The sequence below is a fragment of the Erinaceus europaeus genome, chromosome 7, assembly GCF_950295315.1.
Source record: "Erinaceus europaeus chromosome 7, mEriEur2.1, whole genome shotgun sequence".
NCBI classification, from domain to species: domain Eukaryota; kingdom Metazoa; phylum Chordata; class Mammalia; order Eulipotyphla; family Erinaceidae; genus Erinaceus; species Erinaceus europaeus.
The window spans coordinates 111732540-111759052 of record NC_080168.1 but is presented as its reverse complement, the minus strand read 5'-3'; the positions used below and the strand labels follow the sequence as shown (position 1 = coordinate 111759052).

Genomic DNA, 26513 nt, shown 5'->3' with positions numbered 1-26513 from the left:
GAGGCCGGAGCAGCAGCTGGAGCAGGAGGGCGACGGACCGCGGTGCCGGCGGGTCGCGGCAGGGACATTTCCCTCCGGAGGGGGGCCGTCTGCTGGGACTCTCCGCTGTCTCCTTCCTCACCCTCCATTGAGCTGCTTTCGGGCTCTTGTCTGCCTTCCCTAACCTGTCTCCTCTTCCCCAGCTCCCTGCGCCATGAGGAGCTTCAAAGGAGTCAAGTTTGGGGCTCTGTTGAGCAGCCCGAAGGAGGCGGAGAAGTTACTTCCGGACTTGAAGGTGGGGCAGCTGTGAGCCTCTGGACACGCCTGGTTTTCCAAGCTGAACCGTCCTCACCCCCCACACCCCTTTGTTTCTCCTTCCTTATTATTTAATATTTTTTCTTTTTATTGATATTTAATATTTTGACCAGAGCATTGCTCAGCTCTGGCTTATAATGGTGCAGGAGAAGGACCCCGAGACCTCAGGTCTCAGACATGAAAGTTTGTCGCGCCCGCTGGTGCTGTCTTTCTTGCTCCTTGTTCTCCTCTTTCTTAAAGAGATGGGGGGAGGGGCGTAGATAGCAAGATGGCTATGCTAAGAGACTCTCATGCCTGAGGCTCCAAAGGCCCAGGTTCAATCCCCTGCCCCACCATAAGCCAGAGCTGAGCAGTGCTCTGGTAAAGAAGAAAAAAGAAAGAAAGAAAGAAAGAAAAAGATATGGGGGCTCGAAGATAGCCCCACTTCATAAGGCTGCCACCCTGCCATGCAGGGCTGTGTGGGGAGGGCCAGGGTTGGAGGCCCCACACCATAATGGAGTACCACCAGTGTCTTTCTCTGTCTGTGTCACTCTTCCCTTTAGTGGTTAAGTAGAAATGAAAAGGAAGGCCGGGGAGCTGGGCTTAGATTTAAGATTTAGATTTAAATAAGTAAACAAACATGTTAGCAGCAGGGCAGTCTCTTATGAGCAGGCCTGTTTCGGGTTGTTTTTTCCTGCCTCTTTCTTTGATATTTCCATCCACATCTTCCCTCCTAGGAGTTCCTGACCAGGCTTCCAGATGGTTCTTCCAGCTGTCGGTCTGACGCTGAGAGAGGACAAGTCTGTGACGGCATCCTGAGAGCTTGCGCCCAGCAGCTGACCGCCAAGTTGGCTTGTGCCGGGCACGTGGGGAGCCTGTTGCAGCTGGCGGAGCTGGCTTGCGATGGCTATTTGATGTCCACCCCTCAGCGCCCACCACTCTACCTGGAACGAATCCTTTTCATCTTACTGCGGAACCTAACCACACAGGGCGTCCCAGATGCCACCATCCGCCTTGCCCAGCCCCTCCACACCTGCTTGGTGCAGTGCTCTCGCCAGGCTGCTCCTCAGGACTATGAGGCCGTGGCTCGGGGCAGCTTTGCTCTGCTCTGGAAGGGGGCAGAAGCCCTGGTGGATCGGCGCGATGCCTTCTCAGCCCGGCTGAGGGCCTTGAGCTTTCTGGTACTCTTGGAGGATGAAAGTACCCCCTTTGAGGTCCCCCACTTTGCTTCTCCAACAGCCTGTAGAGTGGTGGCTGCCCATCAGCTATTTGATACCAGCGGGCATAGCCTGAGCAAGGAGGACGCTGACTTCCTCGAGGAGATGGTCTGCCGGCACGTGATCAGAACCTTGGTGGGTGAAGGAGGAGACTCTGCCGGTCCTCTTTCTCCCCAGAGGGCCCTCTGTCTTCTGGAACTCACCTTGGAACTCTGCCGTCGTCTCTGCTGGAGCCGGCACTTCACCAAAGCCACTGGGACCGTGGAGAGGGCTCATAGTTACCTCAAGAGCACTAGTCTGGCCCCCAGCCTCCAGCTCTGCCAGCTGGCAGTTGAGTTGCTGCAGGTTGGGGAGGAAGGATCCCAGGCTGTGGGCCGTCTTCTGCTCAAAGCCTTAGCTGTCCTGAAGAGCAGCATGGAGGCAGCATTGCCCCCACTACGGGCATTGTGTGACAGCTGCCAGTTCTTCCTCTCAGGCCTGGAGCGAGGCACCAAGAGACGCTATGAACCTGACACCATTGGTGGCCTCTTTTCTTTCCTCAGAGTGTACCGAACCCTCCTCCAGCAGCTGCAGAGTGTTGTGAGTCAAGAACACAGAAGGAGGGTGGGAGGGTATGGGGCAGAATTTGGAGGTTCTGGCTCCATCTTTGATAAACTGTTCTCTGGACTGTGCCTTTTATCTCTGCCCTTCAAACCAGTCTTCATGTTTCTCCCTCAGGTCTGTGGCGACTCGTCCTCCAAGCAGCAACAGTCTTTGGCTCAGCTGCACTTTCAGGGACTTCAGCTCTACACTGTGGTGGTTTATGACTTTGCCCAAGGCTGTCAGGTATTGACTGGCTAGTGCTCGGGGAACCTAGGCAGGCTCTGGACCTGCTCACTGCCTTTGGCAGAACTCTGGGCTGGCTTTGACTTTGAGTGTGGGGTCACCTTGGACCTGTCATGGCTGCTCCCACTCTCATATCTTGTCTCCTTCCTTAGGAAGCTGATTTGGCTGACTTGGCCCAGCTGCTGGAAAGTTGCAAGTCTACTGTTGTCTGGATGCTAGAGACCTTAGAAAGCCTGTCAGGCCAAGAGGTGGCTGTCTTCCTGGGGATGACAGGTTAGTGCCCTGGGTCCCAGATACTGGGTGCTTGGGAGACTCGTTCATTTTATAGGCAAAAAGCACTTGTTGAATGATTCTAACCACTGGTGCAGGGGGGTGTTGTGTGTGTGTGTGTGTGTGTGTGTGTGTGTGTGTGTCTCAAACTCAGTGATGGTGTCTGTTCGGGGAGTGAGAGAAGCTTGAACATCCTTTTTTTTTTTAATTTATTTCTTTATTGGGGAATTAATGTTTTACATTCAACAGTAAATACAATAGTTTGTACAAGCATAACATTCCCCAGTTTCCCATTTAACAATACAACCCCCACTATGTCATTTATCATCCTTCATGGACCTGTATTCTCCCCACCCACCTACCCCAGAGTCTTACTTGGGTGCAATACGCCAATTCCATTTCAGGTTCTACTTGTGTTTTCTTTTCTGGTCTTGTTTTTCAACTTCGGCCTGAGAGTGAGATCATCCCATATTCATCCTTCTATTTCTGACTTATTTCACTCAACATGATTTTTTCAAGGTCCATCCAATATTGGCTGAAAACGGTGAAGTCACCATTTTTTACAGCTGAGTAGTATTCCCTTGTGTATAGATACCACAACTTGCACAGCCACTCCTCTGTTGTTGGACACCTGGGTTGCTTCCAGGTTTTGGCTATTACAAATTGTGCTGCCAAGAACATATGTGTATACAGATCTTTTTGGATGGATGTGTTGGGTTCCTTAGGATATATCCACAGGAGGGGAATGGCAGGATCATAGGGTAGGTCCATTTCTAGCCTTCTGAGAGTTCTCCAGACTGTTCTCCACAGAGGTTGGACCAATTGACATTCCCACCAGCAGTGTAGGAGGGTTCCTTTGACCCCACACCCTCTCCAGCATTTGCTGCTGTTACCTTTTCTGATGTATGACATTCTCACAGGAGTGAAGTGATATCTCATTGTTGTCTTTATTTGCATTTATCTGACAATCAGAGACTTGGAGCATTTTTTCATGTGTTTCTCGGCCTTTTGGATCTCTTCTGTGGTGAATATTCTGTCCAAGTCCTCCCCCCATTTTTGGATGGGGTTATTTGTTGTCTTGTTGTTGAGTCTGGCAAGCTCTTTATATATGTTGGTTATTAAACTCTTATCTGATGTATGGCATGTAGAGATCTTCTCCCATTCTGTGAGGGGTCTCTTGGTTTGGGTAGTGGTTTCTTTTGCTGTGAAGAAGCTTTTTAATTTGATGTAGTCCCATAGGTTTATACTTGCCTTAGTCTTCTTTGTAATTTGATTTGTTTCATTGAAAATGTCTTTAAAATTTATGCAGAAAAGAGTTCTGCCAATATTTTCCTCTAAGTATTTGATAGTTTGTGGTCTAACATCCAAGTCCTTGATCCACTTGGAATTTACTTTTGTATTTGGTGAAATACAGTGATTCAGTTTCATTCTTCTGCATGTTTAAACCCATTGTTTCCAACACCATTTGTTGAAGAGACTCTGCTTTCCCCATTTGATAGTCTGGGCCCCTTTGTCAAAGATTAGATGTCCATAGGTGTGGGGGCTCATTTCTGGGCTCTCAATTCTATTCCACTGGTCAGTGTGTCTATTCATGTTCCAGTACCAAGCAGTTTTGATGACAGTGGCCCTATAATACAGTTTGAGATCTGGGAGTGTGATGCCTCCAGTTCTGTTCTTTTTTCTCAAGATTGTTTTGGCAGTTCTAGGTCTTTTCTGGTTCCAGATAAACATTTGTAGCATTTTTTCTACATCCTTATATCTATCACTCTGGCACATGTGATGCCAGAGACTGAACTTGGGACCTTATGCTTCTTTTTTTTAAAGAAAGTATTTATATATCCCCTTTTGTTGCCCTTGTTGTAGTTATTGTTGTTATTGCTGTCATCGTTGTTGGATAGGACAGAGGGAAATGGAGAGAGCAGGGGAAGACAGGAGGAGAGAAAGAAAGACACCTTTAGACCTGCTTCACCACCTGTGAAGTGACTCCCCTGCAGGTAGGGAGCCAGACGCTCAAACTGGGATCCTTAACGCCGGTCCTTGTGCTTTACGCCACATGCACTTAACCCGCTGTGCTACTGCCCGACTCCCAAGGGACCTTATGTTTCTAAGTCCAGTGCCATGGCCACTGTGCTACCTCCTTGAAAACTGTTTATTTATTACATTTTTATACTTATTTTTAGTTAGTATTTATTTATTTACCAGTGCACTGCATAGTTCTGGCCTATGGTGGTACGAGGGGTTGAACCTGGGACCGTGGAGTCTCAGGCATTAGAGTCTGTTGGCATAACCATTCATGCTGTTCCCCTCACCAGTGTTATCATTTTATTACATGTTTATTTATTTATTAATGGAAGGGGGCACCATGTGATGTTGGGGATAGAACTTGGGACCTCGGGGGCCGGGCTGTAGCGCAGTAGGTTAAGCACACATGGCGCAAAGCACAAGGACTGGCACAAGGATCCTGGTTCAAGCCCCCGGCTCCCCACCTGCAGGGGGGTCACTTCACAGGCAGTGAAGCAGGTCTGCAGGTGTCTGTCTTTCTCTCCCCCTCTCTGTCTTCCTCTCCTCTCTCCTTTTCTCTCTGTCCTATCCAACAATGACAGCAATCTTCTTCTAGCGTTTGCCCTTCTTCCGTAGCCAGTCAACAGCGTCAGGTTGAGCCTGATGTAAAGTTTCGAGACCTCCTCTGAATCTGGAGAGGTGGCAGTTGGTGACTATGTGGGTCATAGTCTGTCTGGAGCCGCAGGGGCAGTTCGGGTCGTCTCTGGCTCCCCAGCGATGGAACATAGCGGCGCACCGGCCATGGCCTGTTCGATAGCGATTGAGGAGGGCCCAATCATAACGTGCTAGGTCAAAGCCGGGTTGACGCTCGCAGGGGTCTGTGATGAGGTGTTTGTTCTTTACCTCAGCTGACTGCCAACTCTGTTTCCAAGAGTCTGGAACAGAGAAGTTCAGTGTAGGCGTAGGGGACCAGATTGGGTGATGAGATGTCAAGCGTTGGACAGGGTGGGCGAAGATATCCGCGTATATTGGCAGGTCCGGTCGAGCGTAGACGTGGGAAATGAACTTAGATGATGCCGCATCCCGACGAATATCTGGCGGGGCGATGTTGCTAAGAACTGGCAGCAATAATAACATCAACAACGACAAAAAAAAACCAAGGGCAACAAAAGGGAAAAAAATGGCCTCCAGGAGCCGTGGATTCGTAGTGCAGGCACCGAGCCCCGGCAATAACCCTGGAGGGAAAGAAGAAGAAAAAAAAAGAATTTGGGACCTCATGCTTCAGAGTCCAATACCTTATCTTTATTTGTTTATTTATTTTTAGTATTTTGCGTGGATTTTATTTATTTCGAGAACAGAAAAATTGAGAGGAGTGGGAGAGGCAGAAAGGGATAGAGAAAGACACCTATAGCACTACTTCATCACTTGTGAAGCTTCCCCCTGCAGGTGGTGACCAGGGGCTTGAACCTGGGTCCTTGTGTACTGTAACACTTTTGCTTAACTGCTTGTGCCACTGCCTGCCCGACCACCCCGTATCTTTTGGGACACCTCCTGGTTTCATAGAGTTATCAGTTTGTTGTTGCCACTCGGGTTATTGCTAGAGCTCAGTACTTACATGATGAATTTACACTTCTTTGGGTGGTCATTTTTTTTCCTTTTTTTTTTTTTTTTTTTTTTTTATAAAAAGGAAACATTGACAGAACCATAGGATAAGAGGGGCACAACTCCACACAATTCGCACCACCAAGACTTCTGTATTCCCTCCCCTCCCCTGATAGCTTTCCTATTCTTTATCCCCTCTGGGAGTATGGGCCCAAGGTCCTTGTGGGTTGCAGAAGGTGGAAGGTCTGGCTTCTGTAATTGCTTCCCTGCTGAACATGGGCATTGACAGGTTGATCCATACTCCCAGCCTGCCTCTCTCTTTCCCTAGTGGGGAAGGTATCTGGGGAAGCGGAGCTCCAAGGCACATTAGTGGGGTTGTCTGTCCGAGGAAGTCTGGTCGCATCCTGCTAGCTTCTGGAACCTGGTAGCTAAAAAGAGAGTTAACATACAAAGTTAAACAAATTGTTGAACAGTCCTTTTCTTTTTAACTGACAGGACAAAGGGAAATAGGGGAGAGGGAGATAGATAGATACATAGACACTGCAACTCTGCTTCACTGCTTCTGGAGTTTCCTCCTGCAGTTGGAGACCCAGGGCTTGAACTCAGATCCTTGTGCATGATAATGTGTGTGCTCAACTAGGACACCACCGCCTAGCCTCTTTGAGTTACCATTTTAAATATGGTGGTCAGGTTCAGTAGGCCTCATTGAGAGGATGATGAACAAAACTTGGAGGTTTCGAGGGACTTAAACCAGGGAGAAACCTGGAGACCAAGATCCCTGGCAGGGCAAATAGTCAGTGCCCAGGTCCTAAGGCAGGGGCAGGTTTGGTGCTAGGTGGCTCGTGTGACCTCAGCAGAGTGAGGGGAGGGTCAGGAAGTAAGGGACAGGCCAGACTGTTCATTCAAATGCAGACCTTTGGAGCAAGATGAAGATGGATTAGAAGAAAGTGAGAAAGGTAGTAAGCCTTGGGTGGGACTGGACACTTGGCCCTTGTCAGACTAAGGCAGGGGGTTGACTGCTGTGGTTCTTCCTTACTGGAATGGAAGCCATACACCAGAAGGAAGAGAGCTGCACCCTTTTCTTTCGAGTGGTAGGGGTTCCTTTGGCCTCTGGAAGCGTCTGAACTGACCGTGGGTCTGAGTTCTCTGCAGCCTCTGGCAGGGGAGGGCCTGAAGTCCATTCCTGTGGTCAACTGTCCTTTCTCTCCCCTCCAGCCTCTTACACCAGCAACTTGACCTACAGCTTCTACAGTCACAAGCTTTATGCAGAGGCCTGTGCCATCTCCGAGCCCCTGTGTCAGCTCCTGGGCTCGGCAAAACCAGGTACCTACCCAGAGGTGCCTCCTGAGAAGGTAAGAGGGCAGGAAGGGAGGTGTCCTGGGGGCAGGAGACACTTTGAGAATCATGAAATCATGGTCTGGGAGATGGCACAGTGGATAAAGTGTTAGACTCTCAATCATGGGGTCCCGAGTTCAGTCCCTGGCAGCACATGTACCAGAGTGACGTCTGGTTCTTTCTCTCCTCCTCTCCCTCTCTTTAATAAATAAAATATATATATATATATATATTAAAAAAGTGAGAGAGAATCATGAAGGGACTTGGCTGGACTCTGCTTGAAAGGGCATGTTGACACCAGTACTAGAACACCTCACCTGAACTGTCACATACTTAAATTTTTTTTTTTGGAACTTATTTTATTTTTTAATATTTATTTATTTATTTTCCCTTTTGTTGTCCGTGTTGTTTTTCATTGTTGTTATAGTTGTTATTGTTATTGATGTTGTTGTCGTTGTTAGGACGAAGAGAAATGGGGAGAGGAGGGGAAGACAGAGAAGAAGATAGAAAGACAGACACTGGGGAGTCGGGCTGTAGCGCAGCGGGCTAAGCGCAGGTGGTGCAAAGCACAAGGACCGGCATAAGGATCCCGGTTTGAACCCCGGCTCCCCACCTGCAGGGGAGTCGCTTCACAGGAGGTGAAGCAGGTCTGCAGGTGTCTGTCTTTCTCTCCTCCTCTCTGTCTTCCCCTCCTCTCTCCATTTCTCTCTGTCCTATCCAACAACGACAACAACAATAATAAATACAACAATAAAACAACAAGGGCAGCAAAAGGGAATAAATAAAATAAATATTTTTTTAAAAAATTTAATGAAAGAAAGAAAGAAAGACACCTGCAGACCTGCTTCACTGCTTGTGAAGCGACTCCCCTGCAGGTGGGAAGCCGGGGGCTCAAACTGGGATCCTTATGCCTGTCCTTGCAGTTTGTGCCATGTGCACTTAACCTGCTGCGCTACCGCCCGACTCCCTATTTTATTTTATTTTATATGTGCCTCCAGGGTTATGGCTGGGGGTTGGTGCCTGCACTACGAACCCACTGCTCCTGGAGGCCAACTTTCCCGTTTTGTTGCCCTTGTTGTAGTTATTATTGTTGTCATTGTTGTTGTTGTTGAATAGGACAGAGAAATCGAGAGAGGAAGGGAAGACAGAGGAGGAGAGAAAGACACCTGCAGACCTGTTTCACTGCCTGTGAAGCGACTCCCCCGTAGGTGGGGACCCGGGGGCTTGAACCAGGATCCTTATGATGGTCCTTAGGCTTTGCGCCACGTGCCCTTAACCTGCGCTACCACCCAGCTCCCCAGAATTTATTTAGGGACAGGCATAATGGTTACACAAGAAGACTTTGTGCCTGAGACTCCGTAACCCCATATTCAGTCCCCTGCACCACCATAAGGTAGCCCCAAACACTGTTCTGGTTTACACACACACATACACACACACACACACACACACACACACACACACACACACACACACACACACACACACACACACACTATTATTATTGAAAGAGAACCAAAGGGGGCCAGGTGGTGGTGCACCTGGTTAAGCACACATGTTACTATGTGCAAGGATCCAGGTTTGAGCCCCCGGTCCCCATCTGCAGGAAGGACAGCTTCATGAGTGGTAAAGCAGGGTTGCAAGTGGCTTTCTGTCTAGCTCCCCCTACCCTTTCGATTTCTGGCTGTCTCTATCTAATCAATAAAGATAATAAAAATAAATAAATAAAAGAAATCTTAGAGAGAGAGAGAACCAGAATACCACTCTGGCTTCAGATAGTACCTGGGATTGAACCTGGGACTTCTGGGACCTGAGACATATAAGTTGGTGCTTTAGCAGCCTGAAGTATCTTCCTGATCACCCAATAGCTTATTTTTTTATTATTTTTATTATTTAACTTTATGTTTTTTAATGAGGGGGAGAGAGATGAGAACTCTGCTCAGTATCTATCAGGTGGGCAAGTTGCTGTTCCGACTGGTTGAGTTTTCTCCCTGGCCCAGTATTTTTATTGACTTTGATCTTTCTCTATCCACTAAATAAGTAAAATATATTAGAGAGAGACGGGAGAGATGGCTGGCTGGATAGACAGACAGACACTTGTACTGCCTCACCACTTGTGAAGTTTAAAAAAGTTCATCCAGGGGTCTAGGTGATGGCACACCTGACTAAGCACACGTATCACTGTGTACAAGGACCAGGGTTCAAGCCCTCACTCCCCACTTGTAGGAGGGACACTTTATGAGCAGTGAAGCAAGTCTGTAGGTGTCTATCTTACTCTCTCCCTCTCTGTCTACCCCCCCCCAATTTCTGTCTTATCAAATTAAAAAGGAAAAAATGGTTGATGGGAGCAGTGGGTTCATAGTGCCAGCACTGAGCCTCAGCAATAACCCTGGTGGCAAAAGAAGAAAAGGAAAAAAAAAAATCTTCCAAATGGTCTTTTGGGCAAGCCAAATGCCAACTGCACTGTCTTACAGCCAGAATAGCCATGAGACAGTGACTTGGCTGGGTTGGCCTACATGGCGGGGCATACAGGTTTCACCTGAGTAGGTTGATGAGCCGAGCTGGAGGCTCTACTGGAGCCATACTGTCAGATCCACATCAGAGACTTCTATGGCATCACTGTGGCAGATGGGGTGCCAGGACAAGGCTGGCCACCCAGGCTCCTAGGTAGGAAAAGCTAGTTGTTTGATTGGCAGCAGCTGCTCCAAAGGTGGAAAGAAGTAGAGGTGTATGAAGTTAAGGATCAACCTGGCAGGGAGCTGGGGAGAAGGAAGAGTCAGGATGCCAGGTCATCTCTGACTCATGGGAAACTGGGACTTGTTAAGAAAAGACCTAAGCTTGGGCAAGAGGAGATAGCATAATGGTCATGCAAAGAGACTCATCCCTCAGCCCCCAAAGTCCCAGGTTCAATCTCCCACACTACCATAAGCCAGAGTTCATCAGTGCACTAGTTTAAAAGAAAGAAAGAAAGAGAGAGAGAGAGAGAAAGGAAGGAAGAAAGAAAGATTGATTAAGGGCAAAGCAAGTCTGCAGAGGTGTGGATGGGTCGCGAAGACTCGGGTTATTTTATTTAGGTGTCAGGTGCTTCCTGTCTGGAGACAGGGTGGGGTAGGTGGACCACTGTGTGAGAACCTTTGCTCTCTCCCAGTGCTCAGAGTGGAACTCACTTTGCCTGTCCCCTTTCTCTGGTCAGTTACACAGGTGCTTCCGGCTGCATGTAGACAGCCTGAAGAAACTGGGCAAACAGGCACAAGGCTGCAAGATGGTGACTTTGTGGCTGGCAGCCTTGCAATCCTATGGCCCCGAACACATGACAGAACCAGTCACTCACTGGGTTCGAGTCAAGATGGATGCAGCCAGAGTTGGAGACAAGGAGCTCCAGCTGAGGTGAGCCAGTGGGGAGCTGGACAACCACATTTGCCCCATGACTAAGCCTGGCTTTTTGTACTTTTGACCATGCTCATCCTCATGTCTGTAAAAGACACTGATTCAAGTGCCTACTGTGTGCCGAACACTGTGCTGAGTATTGGGGGAACAGTGGCAACAGGCAATGTCTTTGTCTTTTTTTTTTTTTTTTTTGCCTCCAGGGTTATTGCTGGAGCCAGTACTACAAATCCACGGCTCCTGATGGACATTTTTTTTCCCATTTTTTTTATTGGATAGGGCAAAGAAAAATTAAGAGAGAAGAGGAAGATAGACAACTGCAGACCTGCTTCACTATTTGTGAAGCGACCCCCCTGCAGGTGGGGAGCCGGGGACCCAAATTGGTATCCTTGTGCTGGTCCTTGTGCTTCATACTATGTGCGCTTAACCTGGTGCACCACCTCTCGGCCCCCAGCAATGTTTGTCTTCATGACTGAAAACTTTTTTTTTGCCAGAAATTGAGAGGGGAGGGAGAGGTCTGGAGAGAGACAGAGAGACACCTGCAGCACTTCCTCACCACTTGTGAAGCTTTCCCCCTGCAGGTGGGAACCGGGGGCTCGAACCTGGGTCCTTGCACACTGTAACATGTGCACTTAACCAGGTGCGCCACCATGTGGCCCATGACTGAAAACTTAATTGAGCTTTTAGCAAGCCAAAGCTGGGGCACTGGCATGGGGTAGGTGCTCTGCTCTCCATCAGCGACCCCCCAGTAACAGTCCACCCTCCCCTCTCAGGACTCTGCGAGACAGCCTGAGCGACTGGGACTCAGAGACTGTGGCCCTCCTGCTGAGAGAGGAGCTGCAGGCCTACAAGACTGTGCGGGCTGACACTGGGCAGGAACGCTTCAACGTCATCTGTGACCTGCTAGAGTTGAGTCCTGAGGAGACACCAGCCAGGGCCTGGGCACGAGCCACCCACCTGATGGAGCTGGCCCAGGTGCTCTGTTACCACGACTTTGCCCAGCAGACGGACTGGTGAGAAGGGATAGCTGGGGAGACCAGCCAGTCTTGCCTCTTGCCCTGTGTTCTGGTCACTCCGTTCCAAGCCTGTTTCCCTCTCCACACCCCTGAGCTCTCATGTCATCCTGTGGCCGCAGGAGGCCCGTTCAAAGGGTGAGCCCAGCTCTCCTGCAGAAGGCCCAATTCAAAAGCATCTTCTCCCTTCAGCTCTGCCCTGGATGCTATCCAGGAAGCCCTGCAGCTTCTGGACTCTGTGAAGCCTGAGGCCCAGGCCAAAGATCAGCTTCTGGATGACAAGGCCCAGGCCTTGCTGTGGCTCTACATCTGTACCCTGGAGGCCAAAATGCAGGAAGTGAGTGTGTCCACCTCGGGGCTCGGCAGAGCTGGGAATGGAGACCAGATTCCTCTGTCAGCAATAAACTGGTGCCAGCCCTGGTGTTCACCCTGACCTCCCCATCCAGGGTATTGAGCGGGATCAGAGAGCCCAGGCCCCTAGTAACCTGGAGGAATTTGAAGTCAATGATCTGAACTATGAAGATAGACTCCAGGAAGATCGCTTCCTGTATAGTAACATTGCCTTTAACCTGGCAGCTGATGCTGGTGAGAGCTATAAACACGGTTTGGTGGAGTTGGGGCTCCTCTGTGGTGCTCTAGGGAATGAGAAACACTGGCCCTGGCGGACGGAGGGGTAAGGGAGGGTGGGCACAAAGGGGAGAAGGTGAGTTTCCAGACAGTTCATGCTGAAAACGGCTGGTCCCTTTCTTCCAACTTCTAGCTCAGGGCAAATGCCTGGACCAAGCCCTCACCCTGTGGAAGGAGGTGCTTACCAAGGCTCAGGCCCCCACGGTGCGGTGTTTCCAGCAGACGGCAGCCTCGCTGCAGATCCTAGCGTCACTCTACCAGCTGGTGGCAAAGGTAAGGGCCAGGGCACAGACGAAGACCAGAGTCCCAGCTTCTTCACCTGCTCTGGCCTATGAACTTTCTGGGAAGTCATGCAAGTGTGTGGATTCTCACCATTTTCCCTGACTTTAAATCTGAGTTCCATCATTAAAAAAAATTTTTTTTTAATTATTTATTTCCCCTTTTGTTGCCCTTGTTGGTTTTCATTGTTGTCGTAGTTATTGTTGTTGTTGTTATTGATGTCATCATTGTTAGATAGAACAGAGAGAAATGGAGAGAGGAGGGGAAGACAGAGAGGAGGAGAGAAAGATAGACACCTGCAGACCTGCTTTACCACCTGTGAAGCCACTCCCCTGTAGGTGGGGAGCTGGGAGCTCAAACCAGGATCCTTACTCTGGTCCTTGTGCTTTGCACCACATGCGCTTAACCCACTGCACTACTGCCTGACTCCCAATATATATATGTATTTTTTTAATTGGAGGCTGGGGCGTAGCATAGCAGGTTAAGCACACATGGCATGAAACACAAGGACCAGCCTAAGGATCCCAGTTTCAGCTCCCGGCTCCTCACATGAAGGGAAGTCGCTTCACAGGCGGTGAAGCAGGTCTGCAGGTGTCTACCTTTCTCTTCCGCTCTCTGTCTTCCTCTCCTCTCTCCATTTCTCTCTGTCCTATCCAGCAGCAATAACAGCAGTAACAACAACAATAACAGCAACAACAAGGGCAACAGAATGGGAAAAAAATGGCCTTCCAGAGCAGTATATTAGTAGTGCAGTCACTGAGTCCCAGTGATAACCCTAGAGGCAAAAAAAAAAAAAAAAATGTGTGTGTGTGTGTGTGTGTGTGTGTGTGTGTGTGTGTGTATTTGTTTGTTTGCTTTTATTTTTTTTACCAGAACAGTGCTCAACTTCGGCTTGTGGTGTGGGAGATTGAACCTAGGACCTCAGAGCCTCAGACATGAGAGTTTGTTTGTATAATCACTATGTTATCTCCCCCACTCTGAGTTCCACTATTTATTTTATTTTATTATTATTTTTTTAACCAGAGCACTGTTCAGATTTGGCTTGTGGTGGTGTGGGGGATTGAACCTGGGACTTTGGAGCCTCAGTCATGAGAGTCTGTTTGCATAATTATGCTATCTTTTTTTTTTAAATTTTTTATTTAAGAAAGGAGACATTAACAAAACCATAGGATAGGAGGGGTACAACTCCACACAATTCCCACCACCCAATCTCCATATCCCATCGCCTCCCCAATAGCTTTCCCATTCTCTATCCCTCTGGGAGCATGGACCCAGGGTCATTGTGGGTTGCAGAAGGTGGAAGGTCTGGCTTCTGTAATTGCTTCCCCGCTGAACATGGACGTTGACTGGTCTGTCCATACTCCCAGTCTGCCTCTCTCTTTCCCTAGTAGGGTGGGTCTCTGGGGAAGTGGAGCTCCAGGACACATTGATGGGGTCTTTAGTTCAGGGAAGCCTGGCCAGCATCCTGATGGCATCTGGAACCTGGTGGCTGAAAAGAGAGTTAACATACAAAGCCAAACAAATTGTAGAGCAATCATGGATCTAAAGGCTGGAATAGTGAAGAGGAAGTGTTGGGGGGCGGGGGTGCTCACTGCAAACTGTAGTGTACTTCTGCTTTCAGGTACCATTATGCTATCTATCCTCCGCCTGAGTTCCACTGTTTATAAGTACATGGGTTTAGACTAATTGCTTGACTTTATAAGCCAGTTTCCTAGTTAAAAATAAAAGAGAGATGTTATTTATGTAAGAGAAGGATGGGGGTAGATAGCATAATGGTTATGCAAAGAGACTCTCATGCTTGAGGCTCTATGGTCTCAGGTTCAGTCTCCTGCACCACCGATATAAGCCAGAGCTGACCAGTGCTTTAGTGGGAATAAATAAATAAATAAATGAGGAAGAATAGCAGAGCATCACCCTGGCACATGGGAAGCTGGGAGATCAAAGTCTGAACCTCATGCTCCCAAGTCCAGTGACTTACTCACATTTCTCATTTCTAAAATAAAGGCAGTAATAATACTGCCTCAGAGTGTTGGTGTACATTGTCCTAGGAGACAATGTACGGAGGATATTCTGCAGAGAAGGAATACTTAAATGTTAACCATAATTATTATAATTGAAATAATTTGAGACCTGTATAATTCAGAAAAATACACAAATGCCTATAGACTTAATTTTATGTTTTTATATCCAATGTCAAGTTTAAGAGCCTCTCTATAACTCTTCCCTGATTCCCACACTAGGAGCCTTTCAAAAAGAATGTTGCACAGAAAGGACCTTTGTGCTGGGCCATTTGGCCATATTTCTAGCATGAAAAGCTTGGGAAGCTGCCTTAGTCCTAGATTTGAGTCTTGGCTCTACCACATACCTGGTATATGAACTTGGGCAAATAGCCCATGTGAGTCTTAGTTCCTCCCCTGTAAATCTGGGAGAAACTGTAAACCCCATCAATCTGACCTAGGACCCACATCTATTCCTATTTAGCACAGGAGCCTGTGTGACCTTGCACCCCTATCAGTCTGAGCTCACATTCCTCGGTCATAGCTAGGAACATTCTAGGCTACACTCATTTCAGTACCAGCTTTCTTTTTTATTTTTTTAGAATTTATTTATTTATTTATTTATGAGAAAGATAGGAGAGAGAGAAAGAACCAGACATCACTCTGGTACATGTGCTGCCGGGGATTGAACTTGGGACCTCATGCTTGGGAATCCAATGCTTTATCCACTGCGCCACCTCCCGGACCACCCAGCACCAGCTTTCTTTGAGTGGCAGAGTATGTGGATCCAGTCTCCCTTTGGAGAGGGGCAGTTTCTACCACTGTTGTTCTAAAGTGAGGGCAAGGTCCTATGGAGGCCCACAAGAGGGTTTATGTGCTGTTTCTGATGGAGAGGACCTGTGATGGTGGAGAGAGGGATCTGCTAGAGGTCTAGGCCTGTCATATCTAGACTTTTTAAATTTTAATTTATTTATTAATGAGAAATATAGGAGGAGAGAGAGAAAGAACCAGACATCACTGTGGTACATGTGCTGCCACGGATCGAACTCAGGGCCTGAAGCTTGAGAGTTCAGAGCTTTATCCACTGCACCACCTCCCAGACCACTCACATCTAGGTTTTTTTTAATATTTATTTTCCCTTTTGTTGCCCTTTTTTTTTTTTATTGTTGTTATTGATGTTGTCGTTGTTGGATAGGACAGAGAGACATAGAAAGAGGATGGAATGACGGGGAGAGAGAAAGATAGACACCTGCAGACATGCTTCACTGCGTGTGAAGCGACTCCTCTGCAGGTGAGGAGACGGGGGCTTGAACCAGGATCCTTATGCTGGTCCTTGCACTTTGTGCCACATGCACTTAACCCGCTGCAATACTGCCCGACTCCTCCCACATCTAGGTTTTTTTTTAAATTTATTTATTTATTCATGAGAAAGATAGGCAGAGAGAGAGAAAGAACCAGACATCACACTGGTACATGTGCTTCTGGGGATTGAACTCAGGACTTCATGGTTGAGAATCCAGTGCTTTATCCACTGTACCACCTCCTAGACCATCTAGGTTTTTTTTTTAACAGAAAGGAAGAGGATGGTTGGAGGGCTGCCTAGCCGCTCTCTGCTCAGGCTAATTGTTGCTCTGTCTGGGTAGCCACATGCCATCCAGCGGTCAGATGAGGACCTTAGGGAACTGGACTCGGGGTAGAAAAGTAGATTCATGCAAAATCTGGGTGAACTTGTTGCTTCTCGTTGACCAGCCTCTGCAGGCTCTGGAGGCCCTCCTGCTTGTCCAGAACGTCTCACAGAGACTGGAGGACCATGCTAAGGCAGCTGGCACCTGCTGCCACATCACCCAGCTCCTCCTAACACTAGACTGTCCCAGCCATGCCCAGGTGAGTGTCCAGCCAGCCTGCCCTGGGGGCTGCTTTTCTCTGAGTTAATAGGGTACTGACAGGGCAGCTTCTGTGCTTTCTGCTGTCACATTCAGCTTGACAATCAGAATGTGAGACTGAGGAGTAAGCTGTGAGGAGGAGGGAGGCTTCTCTCTCCTCACTGCAAAACCAGCTGCTAATTGAGTCTCACAGATTCGGTTGCAGGAATCACAGATCACTAACAGATCACTCATCCCGAACCCGCAGCCTTTTCTGTTTCACCAGGTGATGCCTCTTCACTCACTGAGGACTATTCAGTGTCTCCCAGCTTGTCTTCATTGCTCTGGCTTCCCCTTTTCCACTCCTCACCTAACTGCCGCAAGCAGGGCCCTTTAGTGGCTTCTCCATCATGTGTCTAGATCCTCGACTTAATGTTGCACAGTGTCCCTATTCTGCTTCCTCCCCTGGCCCCACAGCGACCCATACCAGTGACGGTACATTTGTTTTGTATGCCTCTGTCTCCAGTTGTGATGATCCCCTCATCCTAAAGGTACCCACCCCCTTCCTTTTTTTTTTTTTCCTTGATTAAACGAAGGTCCAGTTTCTTTTCAATGCCCAACTTAACTGTCTCCTCCTTCATAATACAATTTCCGTGTCATCTTCATGGGCAAAACCAACCACTTTCCCTGGATTTCCACCCCACTAATGGCACTGGATCATGACTCCATAGCTGCGCCTGCACCCCCGTTGCATCGCTCAGTTCAGCTGCAAAGCTGCATAAAGAGCCACAGCTGCTCCCTTGCGCGGCTTTGTCTTCCTAGCACAGTGGTGAGCTGAAAGGTGCCAGGTAGATGAGGTATTCAAAGCATTAGAATATATAATGGGGGGTGTTCAGCATTTTGTTTGTCAAAACTTTTGTTTTAACTTGAAGAAGAGTCTGGCTCCCCCTCCTCCCCAACATGCTCCAGTGCTGTCTGTTCCCTTAGTTATACCTCCAAGAGGCAGAAGCAAGCCTGAAGCTTGTGGATCACACCACCGACACTTACGTGCTCCTCTCCCTGACCCGGGATCTACTTCAGAGTCAGCTCTGCTGTGCTCATCGGAAGGTATTTATCACTTGACTTTTGTGGCACCTGGGTCTCACACATGCACAGTTTTACCATTCCTAGGCTGCTTTTTGTTGTTGTTAAGAGAGTGAGAGAGATCACAGCACCACACATCCCCCTCTCCCCATGCCATGACACCTCCCATGTGACGCTGGACTTGAGCCCAAACTACACGTGTGACAAGGTACACGGCCTACCAAGGAAGCCATCTCCCTGGCCCTCGCTTTTCAGAAATGTATTAATGCTAGAGAAAGGAGAGAGACTGGAAGAGGAGAGGGCCTAAATGCTCAGCCCTCTCAGGCTTTGGTCTCCTCTAGAGTTGTTATCATGCTCTTTAAATTAGTATTGTTATTTTATTATTTTAAACAAGAGCAGTAATCAGCTCTGGCTTATGGTGGTGTGGGCGATTGAACCTGGGACTTTGGAGCCCCAGGCATGAAAGTCTCTTTGCATAACCATTATGCTATCTTACCCCCACTCCTCTTTAAAATTTTATTATTTTATTTTGTTTTTAAATATTTATTTATTCCCTTTTGTTACCCTTGTTGTTTTATTGTTGTAGTTATTACTGTCGTTGTTGGATAGGACAGAGAGAAATGGAGAGAGGAGGGGAATACAGAGAGGGGGGAAAGAAAGATAGACACCTGCAGACCAGTTTCACCGCCTGTGAAGTGACTCCCCTGCAGGTGGGGAGCTGGGGGCTCGAACCGGGATCCTTGAGCCGGTCCATTATTTTTTCAAGCATAAGATTGGGCCAGGTGGTCTTGGGGGCATCTCTAGCTTTGAGCTGCAAGTCTGAGGTCTCACTTCTCTCCTGGCCCTTCCTCTTTCCAGGTGACTGAGGGTGCCACTCTGTTGCTGTCTGTGCTCCAAGATCCTGCCCTCCAGAAAGCATCGAAGGCCTGGTACTTGCTGCGTGTTCAAGCCCTGCAGCTGGTAGCAGTCTATCTTAGCCTCTCCTCAGATCACCTCTCTCCTTCCCTGGGGGAGCAGCTCCGTGCCCAAGGTGAGGAATGGGGTGGGTGACTGCCCTGGTCCATGCATGAGGTCTGTTTGCCATCAGCTCTTCTCAGCCTTCTTAACCCTGTCCCTGTCCCTGTCCGCTCTGCTGTTGGAGTGTGTGGGTAAGCCTACCTAGACGCTACAGAGTAGACCTGGGGCAGCGAATCGGTTTCAGTTCATTGGCTGAATTTACTGGACTGCTTAGTGACTCCCTGTGTCCTATATAGATTGCTTATTTCTTTTTTAGTAGCAGAAGGAAACTTAACTTTTATTTATTTTTTTTGGATAGAGAAAGATTATAAATTGTCAGGGAGTTGGGGGAGATTGAGATTGAGAGAGACTTGGAGCACTGCTTTACTGCTTCCCCCTGCAGGTAGAGACGGGGGCTTGCACCTGCCCTTGCAAACGACGATGTGTGCGCTCACCAGGTGTGCCACCACCCAGCCCCTGACTTGGTTAAGAGAGAGAGAGAGAGAGAGAGAGAGAGAGAGCATACATACACCACAGCATACATAGTATCAGGGATTCAACCTGGGGGGGGGGGTCTCACACATGCAAATCCTGCACTCTACCCATTGAGCTGCCTTCCAGCTGGCAGGTGCACCTGTCGGAATACTCAGAAGAGAGGTTTTGGCCCTGTGGCTCTTAGAGGGAGAAAGTGCTGTGATTGATCAGCTCTGTCTGTCTTGGGTGCAGAAGGTAAAGAGTGGCAGCAAACTTGGTATTTGCTGGCTTAGTGCTTGATACTGGTGGAAGCTCTGGCCACAGCGTCTCCCTTCTAATCCCCACCCACCCGCACAGGCTGGCAGACACCGGAGATTGCACTTATCAAGTCCCATAAGCTTCTCCGAAGCATCCTCCTCCTCCTCATAGGCATCGATGTGCTCTCAGTTCAAAAGACAACTGTGGAGACTCCGTTTCTGGATTACGGTGAGTATACAGAGAGCAGTGCCCTGTGGGAATGGTGTGTGCGGTTACCTGGTATGTCACCACCAGGCCCTTGCCCTGTGGGAATGAATAATTGGTGAGATGGTGGGGCTGGCAGTTCTGTCTTCCAGCAATTAAGGCTCTGCGTGAATGATGGTCTAGTCTCTCTTTTGCTACAGGTGATAATCTGGTACAAAAATGGCGGGTCCTCACGGAGGTGCTGAGCTGCACCAAGAAGCTTGTCTCCCGCCTGGGCCGCCTGGGTAGTGTGAGTGAAGCCAAGGCCTTCTGCTTGGAGGCCCTGAAACTTACAACAAAGCTCCAGATACCACGCCAGTGAGTTCGGGGGGCCCATGAGGAGGCCCACTGCAAAACCTGAGTGCTTCTGTCCTTGCCCAGTGGCTCCTCAGACTAGTCCAGATTAGAACCTTGTGTAGTTAACCAAAGTTGAACACTTTATTTCCAACAGATCTCCTGTCCTTCAGTTTGTTAGTACTTAACTGAAAATTTCTAGAAGGGAGATCTAATTTTGCTCACAGATTTTTTTTTAAGAATCTATTTATTCATGAGAAAGACAGGCAGAGAGAGAGAAAGAACCAGACATCACTCTGGTACATGTGCTGCTGGGGATTGAACTCAAGACCTCATGGCTGAGAATCCAATGCTTTATCCACTGTGCCACCTCTTGGACCACATACCCATAGATTTAAAAAAAAATTTATATTTATTTATTTATGAAATTGCAGTTAGGGAAATAGTGTCCTAGTGCATAAGGATGAATTGGGATAGGTGTCGAGGATTTTCCCCATGGAATTTTATTTATTTATTTTTTAATTTTTAATTATCTTTTTTTATTGGATAGAGATAAATCAGAAATTGAGAGGGAAAGGGGTGATAAAGAGGAAGAGAGACACCTGCAACACTGCTTCACCACTCGTGAAGCTTCCTCCCTGCAGGTGAGGACCCAAGGTTTAAACCCTGGGTCCTTGTGCATGGTGATTTATGCATCGCTACCTGTAGCCCACTCCCCCCACACTTTAAGGTTTATTTTGATTTTAAAGATATATTTGTTTATTAATGAGAAATTAATGAGCATTACTCTGGCCCATTTGATGGCAGGAATTGAATTTAAGATCTCATGTTCAGAGTCCAGAGCGTTATCTGGTGCAGCACTTACTAGCTCACAAGGTTTATTTATTTTTCATTTGTTACTTTTGAGAAACAGAGCTTCACAGCACTCTGGTACATGCAGTGCTGAGGGTCAGACTGGAAACCTCAGGCTAATACTCTGCCAGTTGAGCCATTTCCCCGGATGCCATGGCTTTTGTTTGTTTGTGTTTAAGGTTTTTACTTATTTGTTAATGAGGAAGAGGGAGAGAGGTGGTGGGAGAGAGAGGGAGCCAGGGGTTGAACTTGGCACCTCATGCTTGTGAGTCCAGTATTTTATTCACTGTGTCACCTCCCAAGCCCCTGTTTGATTTATTTGGGGGGGGCGGGGTCCAAAGTAGCACTATGCTCTCTGGCATATGCAGTGCCTGGGATCAAACTTAGGACTTCATCCTTGCAAGTCCAATGCTCTACCACTACCACCTCCTGGGCCACACAATTTATTTACTTTATGAGAGACTAGAGCAGTGCTCTAGAAGATGTGACATAGAGGTGGAACCCAGAGCCTCACGCATACAAGTCTCGTATTATCTTTACTTACTGAGACACCTCCCCAGCTGTTGGCCTTGAAATCAGCTCTAGGAAATAAAGCTTTAGGGCACCGGGAATGACTGCAGTGGCTCTGCTTGGGAAAGGGGTAAAAAGATAGAGTCCAGGAGAACAAAGGGTCCTGCTAAGTGGTTCTCATCTGTTCCAATAAGGTGTGCCCTGTTCCTGGTGCTGAAGGCGGAGCTGGAGCTGGCACGCAATGACCTTGACCTCTGTCAGTCAGACTTGCAGCAGGTTCTGTTCTTGCTTGAGTCTTGCACAGGTGAGTATAGCTACACCCCACCCAGACCCCTACAGCATGCAGTTATATATAAAGGCTTAAGTCCCTTCTCAGCTGGGAACTTAGTAGTAGTCCCAGGGCAAAGTTCTCTTTGACCAGACCGTTCATGTCCCTCCATCATATAGTCTGTCCAGGACCCACCTGACCTCGTTTTAGTTTTTACTGTTATCTACTACGTTTTGTCTGTTTATGTAAAATGTGAAATTCAGTTCCTTAGTCACACACTACGTTTCACATACTCAAGAGTTAGTGGATACCGTATTGGAAAGAATAAATGTGTCCTCAAGAGGGTTTAAAGTAATAAGTAATGTATTTTTTTTTCTTTCCCTCCAGGGTTATTGCTGGGCTCGGTGCCTGCACAATGAATCCACCGCTCCTGGAGGGCATTTTTTCCCCCTTTTGTTGCCCTTGTTGTTGTAGCCTTGTTGTGGTTATTGCCATTGTTGATGTCGTTCGTGTTCGTTGTTGGATAGGACAGAGAGAAATGGAGAGAGGAGGGGAAGACAGAGAGGGGGAGAGAAAGACAGACACCTGCAGACCTGCTTCACCGCCTGTGAAGCGACTCCCCTGCAGGTGGGGAGCCGCAGGCTCGAACCGGGATCCTTCCGCCGGTCCTTGCGCTTTGTGCCACCTGCGCTTAACCCACTGTGCTACTGCCTGACCCCCATAAGTAATGTATTTTTAAAAAAATAATTTAGTACATCATTTATTTTTAATAGAATAGAGATAGAGAGCAGAGCAATACTTAGCTCTGGTTTTTGATGGTGTTGGGGATTGAACCTGGGACCTTGGCACCTCAGGCACAAAAACCTTGTATAACTATTATATAGCCCCCTCAAGTACTATATTTATGTAATATATTTATTTATTTTCTTTTTTAAATTTTATTTATTTATTATTGGATAAAGACAGAAATTGAGAGGTATGGGGGAGATAGGGAGAGACAGAGAGACACCTGCAGCCCTGCTTCATCACTCATGAAGCTTTCATCCCATCAGATGGGAGCCAGGAGCTTGAACCTGGGTCCTTCTGCACTGTAGTGCATGTGTTTAACCAGGGGTGCCACCACCTGGCCCCTATGTAATATTTTTTAATTTATTTTATTTTAACAAGAGAGAGATCAGAGCACTGCTCAGTTGTGAGACTGAACCTGGGACTTTGGAGCCTCAGGAATGAAAGTCCTTTTGTCTAACCATTATGCTGTTTTTCCCACCTATGGAACATTGGAACATTTTTTTATCAACCACTCTTTTCTCTTGTGTTTCATTATGCCACTATTGTGGAAGCAATTGTTCTAAGTAAATGCAAATCCCAGCTCCCAAATTTTAATTTTTTTAAATTATCTTTATTTGGGAGTCAGGCAGTAGCACAGTGGGTTAAGTGCAGGTGGTGTAAAGTGCAAGGACCCGTGTAAGGATCCCGGTTCGAGCCCCCGGCTCCCCACCTGCAGGAGAGGAGTCACTTCACAAGCGGTGAAGCAGGTCTGCAGGTGTCTGTCTTTCTCTCCCCCTCTCTGTCTTCCCCTCCTCTCTCCATTTCTCTCTGTCCTATCTAACAACGACCACATCAATAACAACAATAATAACCACAACAACAATTAAAAAACAAGGACAACAAAGGGGAAAATAAATAATATATATATATATATATATTTAAATCTTTATTGGATAAAGACAGTCAGAAATTGAGCAGGAAGGGAGAGTTAGGGAGAGACAGAGACACCTGCAGCACTGCTTCACTACTTGCAAAGCTTTTCCCCCTACAGGTGGGGACGGGGGGCTTGAACCTGAATCTTTGTGCATTGTAACATGTGCATTCAACCAGGTGTGCCACCGCCTGGCTCCTGCCCCAAATTATTATGTCTGTTTGTCTGTCTGTATGTACTCATTGCAGAGCGAGACTAACAGAGACCACAGCACCAAAGCTTTCTTCAGTGTTGTGGGGGCTCAAACCAGGGTCATGCACATGGCAAAGCAGGCCACTACCCAAGTGAGCTTTCCACCAGCCCTTCAATAATTCTCCTTCTTCTCTTCCTCCTCCTTCTTCTTTATATTTTATTTATTTATTTTTAAGATTTTATTTATGAGAAAGATAGGAGGAGAGAGAGAACCAGACATCACTCTGGCACATGTGCTGCCGGGGATCAAACTTGGGACCTCATGATTGAGAGTCCAATGCTCTACCACTGCGCCACCTCCCGGACCACTATTTATTTTATTTTTGAGAGAGTGATGCAGAGAGAGAGTGAGAGACAGACACCAGAGCACTGCTCAGCTCTAGCTTATGGTGGTATGGGAGATTGAACCCGGGACTCTGAAGCCTCAAGCATGAGGACAGGGCTGGCACAGAGTGAGCAGTCACAGGTGGGAGAGTGAGTCAGGAAGTCAGGACTGGGGGGCGGCTTTGTTTTGAGGACCGGGGAGGAGTTAGCAGAAGGTGCCATGGGGCCAGGCTCCTTGGCCACAGTGGCTACCAGTTCATGATTGAGAGTCCAATGCTCTACCACTGCGCCACCTCCCGGACCACTATTTATTTTATTTTTGAGAGAGTGATGCAGAGAGAGAGTGAGAGACAGACACCAGAGCACTGCTCAGCTCTAGCTTATGGTGGTGTGGGAGATTGAACCCGGGACTCTGAAGCCTCAAGCATGAGAGTCTGTTTGGGTAACTATTATGCTATCTTCCACACCCAGCCCTTCAAATTCTTGTTCTGCTTCCTCCTCAGATTTTGGTGGACTGTCCCGTCACCCAGACTCTAAGAAGAAGATCCAGCTGCAGAAGGGGAAGCAGCAGACCCAGGCTCACCGTTCCCCAGAGCTCCCTGAAGATGAGCTCGTCCTAAAAGGTCCCGCTCTGGAACTGGTAGCCACTGTGGCCAAGGAGCCTGGCCCCATGGCACCTTCTGCTAACTCCTCCCCGGTCCTCAAAACAAAGCCGCCCCCCAGTCCTGACTTCCTGACTCACTCTCCCACCTGTGACTGCTCACTCTGTGCCAGCCCTGTCCTCTTAGCTGTCTGCCTGCGCTGGGCACTGGTCACCGCCAGTGTGAGGCGGGCCATGGGCCATGAGGCCCAGGCTCTGGATCTGCTGCAGGCTATGCTGAAGGGTTGCCCCGCAGCCACTGAGCGCATCGCCAAAACGCTCCAGGCTTCCCTGAGTCACAGAGCTTCCCCCGCCCCTGCCCTAAGTCTCTACGATGAGATCTTGGCTGAAGCATACACACAGCTGGCACTGGAGGGACTGAGCCGACCATCAAACAAGAGCCTGGGGAAGGTCCTGGAGTCAGGGCTGAAGTTTGTGGCAGCGCGAATACTCCATCTCGAGCCCTGGCGACCCCACCTTCTCTTGATTCAGGCCCTTGCCAAGCTGACTGGCTTGAGCTGCTGCACTACCCAACTTTTTGCAAGCTCTTGGGGCTGGCGGCCACCTTCAGGAAAGAGCCCCCCAAGCTCAGAGGCCTCTAAGCCCCGAAGCCAAAAGCATCCTGGAGGAGGGCGCCAGCAGATGGCCTCTGCTGCCCTCCACGGTAGCTCTCTGAAATGTCTGGAAGGTGGAAGACCACCCTGTACACCTAAGCCCCCGGGCCGGACCTGGCAGGCCAGCTCTCGGGTCCCTTTCACTGTTTATGAAGAAGTCTCCCCTACAAAGAGCAAGCCTGAAGTTCCCAAGGCACCCAGGGTACAACGGAGAGTCCAGACACGCCTCAAGGTGAGCTGGGGCTATGGGGTGGCGGGTGCTGTGTGGGCTAGGGGCCGTCCTGGACCGGAGCACCACAGAGCAAGTGTTCATGGGACAGCTGCCCAGGACTCCATGGGGCCTCTAGCTCTCCTGTTTTCCACAGGATCCAGGTCCAAGCCTACTTTGTTTCAGATTGAGTTGCTTTCTTTCTTTTTCTTTTATTACCTTTATTTATTTGACGGAGACAGAGAGACAGAGAAACACCTGCAGCACTGCTTCACCACTAGCAAAGCTTTCCCCCTGTAGGTGGGGACTGGGAGCTCGAACCTGAGTCCTTGTACATTGTAACATGTGCGCCCAACCAGGTGTGCCACCACCTAGCCCCCTGAGGTGCTTTCTTTATTCTTCCTCCTTTCTTGCATAGCCAAGAGTTCACCCCAGATTGAGTGTGGTCGAAGGTTAAGTCATAAATCTTTGCAGGACTGGGAAGGGGGTCATAAAATAAATAAAAATGTGCTATTTTTTTAAAATTAATTTGAAAGTTTTAAGTGTCCCCTCAAGTGTCCAGGATGGTGCCTCCACAGCGCCACCTACTGCCACATGACTTGCTCTCATTGTGTCACTAAATGCCATTTGGCACTGCTCTTTCCCTCCCATTCCAGGTGATCTTCAGTGATGACAGTGACTTGGAAGACCCTATCTCAGTTGAGACACAGCTCACAGAGGGGTCCATAAAACGGGCCACCGCCTCTCGGGGCCGGGGCCGGGGCCGGGGCAGGAAGGGCTCCAGCTTGAAGGCTGATGCAGTGGCTGCTCCAGGCAGTGCCCCTGGGTGCCCGACTCCCAACATTAGCAGCAGAAGCCGGAGAGCCAAGAAGGTGGCATCAGGATGTGAGGAGGAGCTGACCTCTGAGGTCATGAGGACCATTCCCGAGGAGGAACTGACTGACAGTCAGATGGACATGAGCTTTGAGATCCTCCGGGGCTCTGATGGAGAGGACTGCGCCTCAGGCATGATAGCAGGGGTGGGAGCTAGGGGTGTGGGCTTCCTGAGAGCTGCCTCTGGGGGCAGAGCATGAAAAAAATAACTGGTGGGCAAAGACAGTACAGAGCAAGCAG

At 48.5% G+C, this 26513-nt stretch overlaps 1 protein-coding gene across 2 annotated transcripts in view; it reads left to right on the top strand.

The window, feature by feature from the left end:
* The window catches only part of ESPL1 (extra spindle pole bodies like 1, separase), a 34520-nt gene that overhangs the window by 269 nt on the left and 7738 nt on the right, over positions 1 to 26513 (top strand). For both annotated transcript variants that reach the window (XM_060195264.1, XM_060195265.1), the window contains exons 2-19: positions 183 to 274; positions 1011 to 2069; positions 2208 to 2315; positions 2468 to 2588; positions 7404 to 7540; positions 10717 to 10910; positions 11681 to 11920; positions 12113 to 12257; positions 12367 to 12505; positions 12681 to 12820; positions 16573 to 16707; positions 17673 to 17792; positions 18627 to 18798; positions 19596 to 19724; positions 19901 to 20057; positions 21590 to 21699; positions 24442 to 25424; positions 26057 to 26405. In XM_060195264.1, the coding sequence (XP_060051247.1) occupies positions 194 to 274; positions 1011 to 2069; positions 2208 to 2315; positions 2468 to 2588; positions 7404 to 7540; positions 10717 to 10910; positions 11681 to 11920; positions 12113 to 12257; positions 12367 to 12505; positions 12681 to 12820; positions 16573 to 16707; positions 17673 to 17792; positions 18627 to 18798; positions 19596 to 19724; positions 19901 to 20057; positions 21590 to 21699; positions 24442 to 25424; positions 26057 to 26405 (4519 nt within the window). In that variant the 5' untranslated portion in view covers positions 183 to 193. The remainder of the gene's footprint in view (positions 1 to 182; positions 275 to 1010; positions 2070 to 2207; positions 2316 to 2467; positions 2589 to 7403; positions 7541 to 10716; positions 10911 to 11680; positions 11921 to 12112; positions 12258 to 12366; positions 12506 to 12680; positions 12821 to 16572; positions 16708 to 17672; positions 17793 to 18626; positions 18799 to 19595; positions 19725 to 19900; positions 20058 to 21589; positions 21700 to 24441; positions 25425 to 26056; positions 26406 to 26513) is intronic.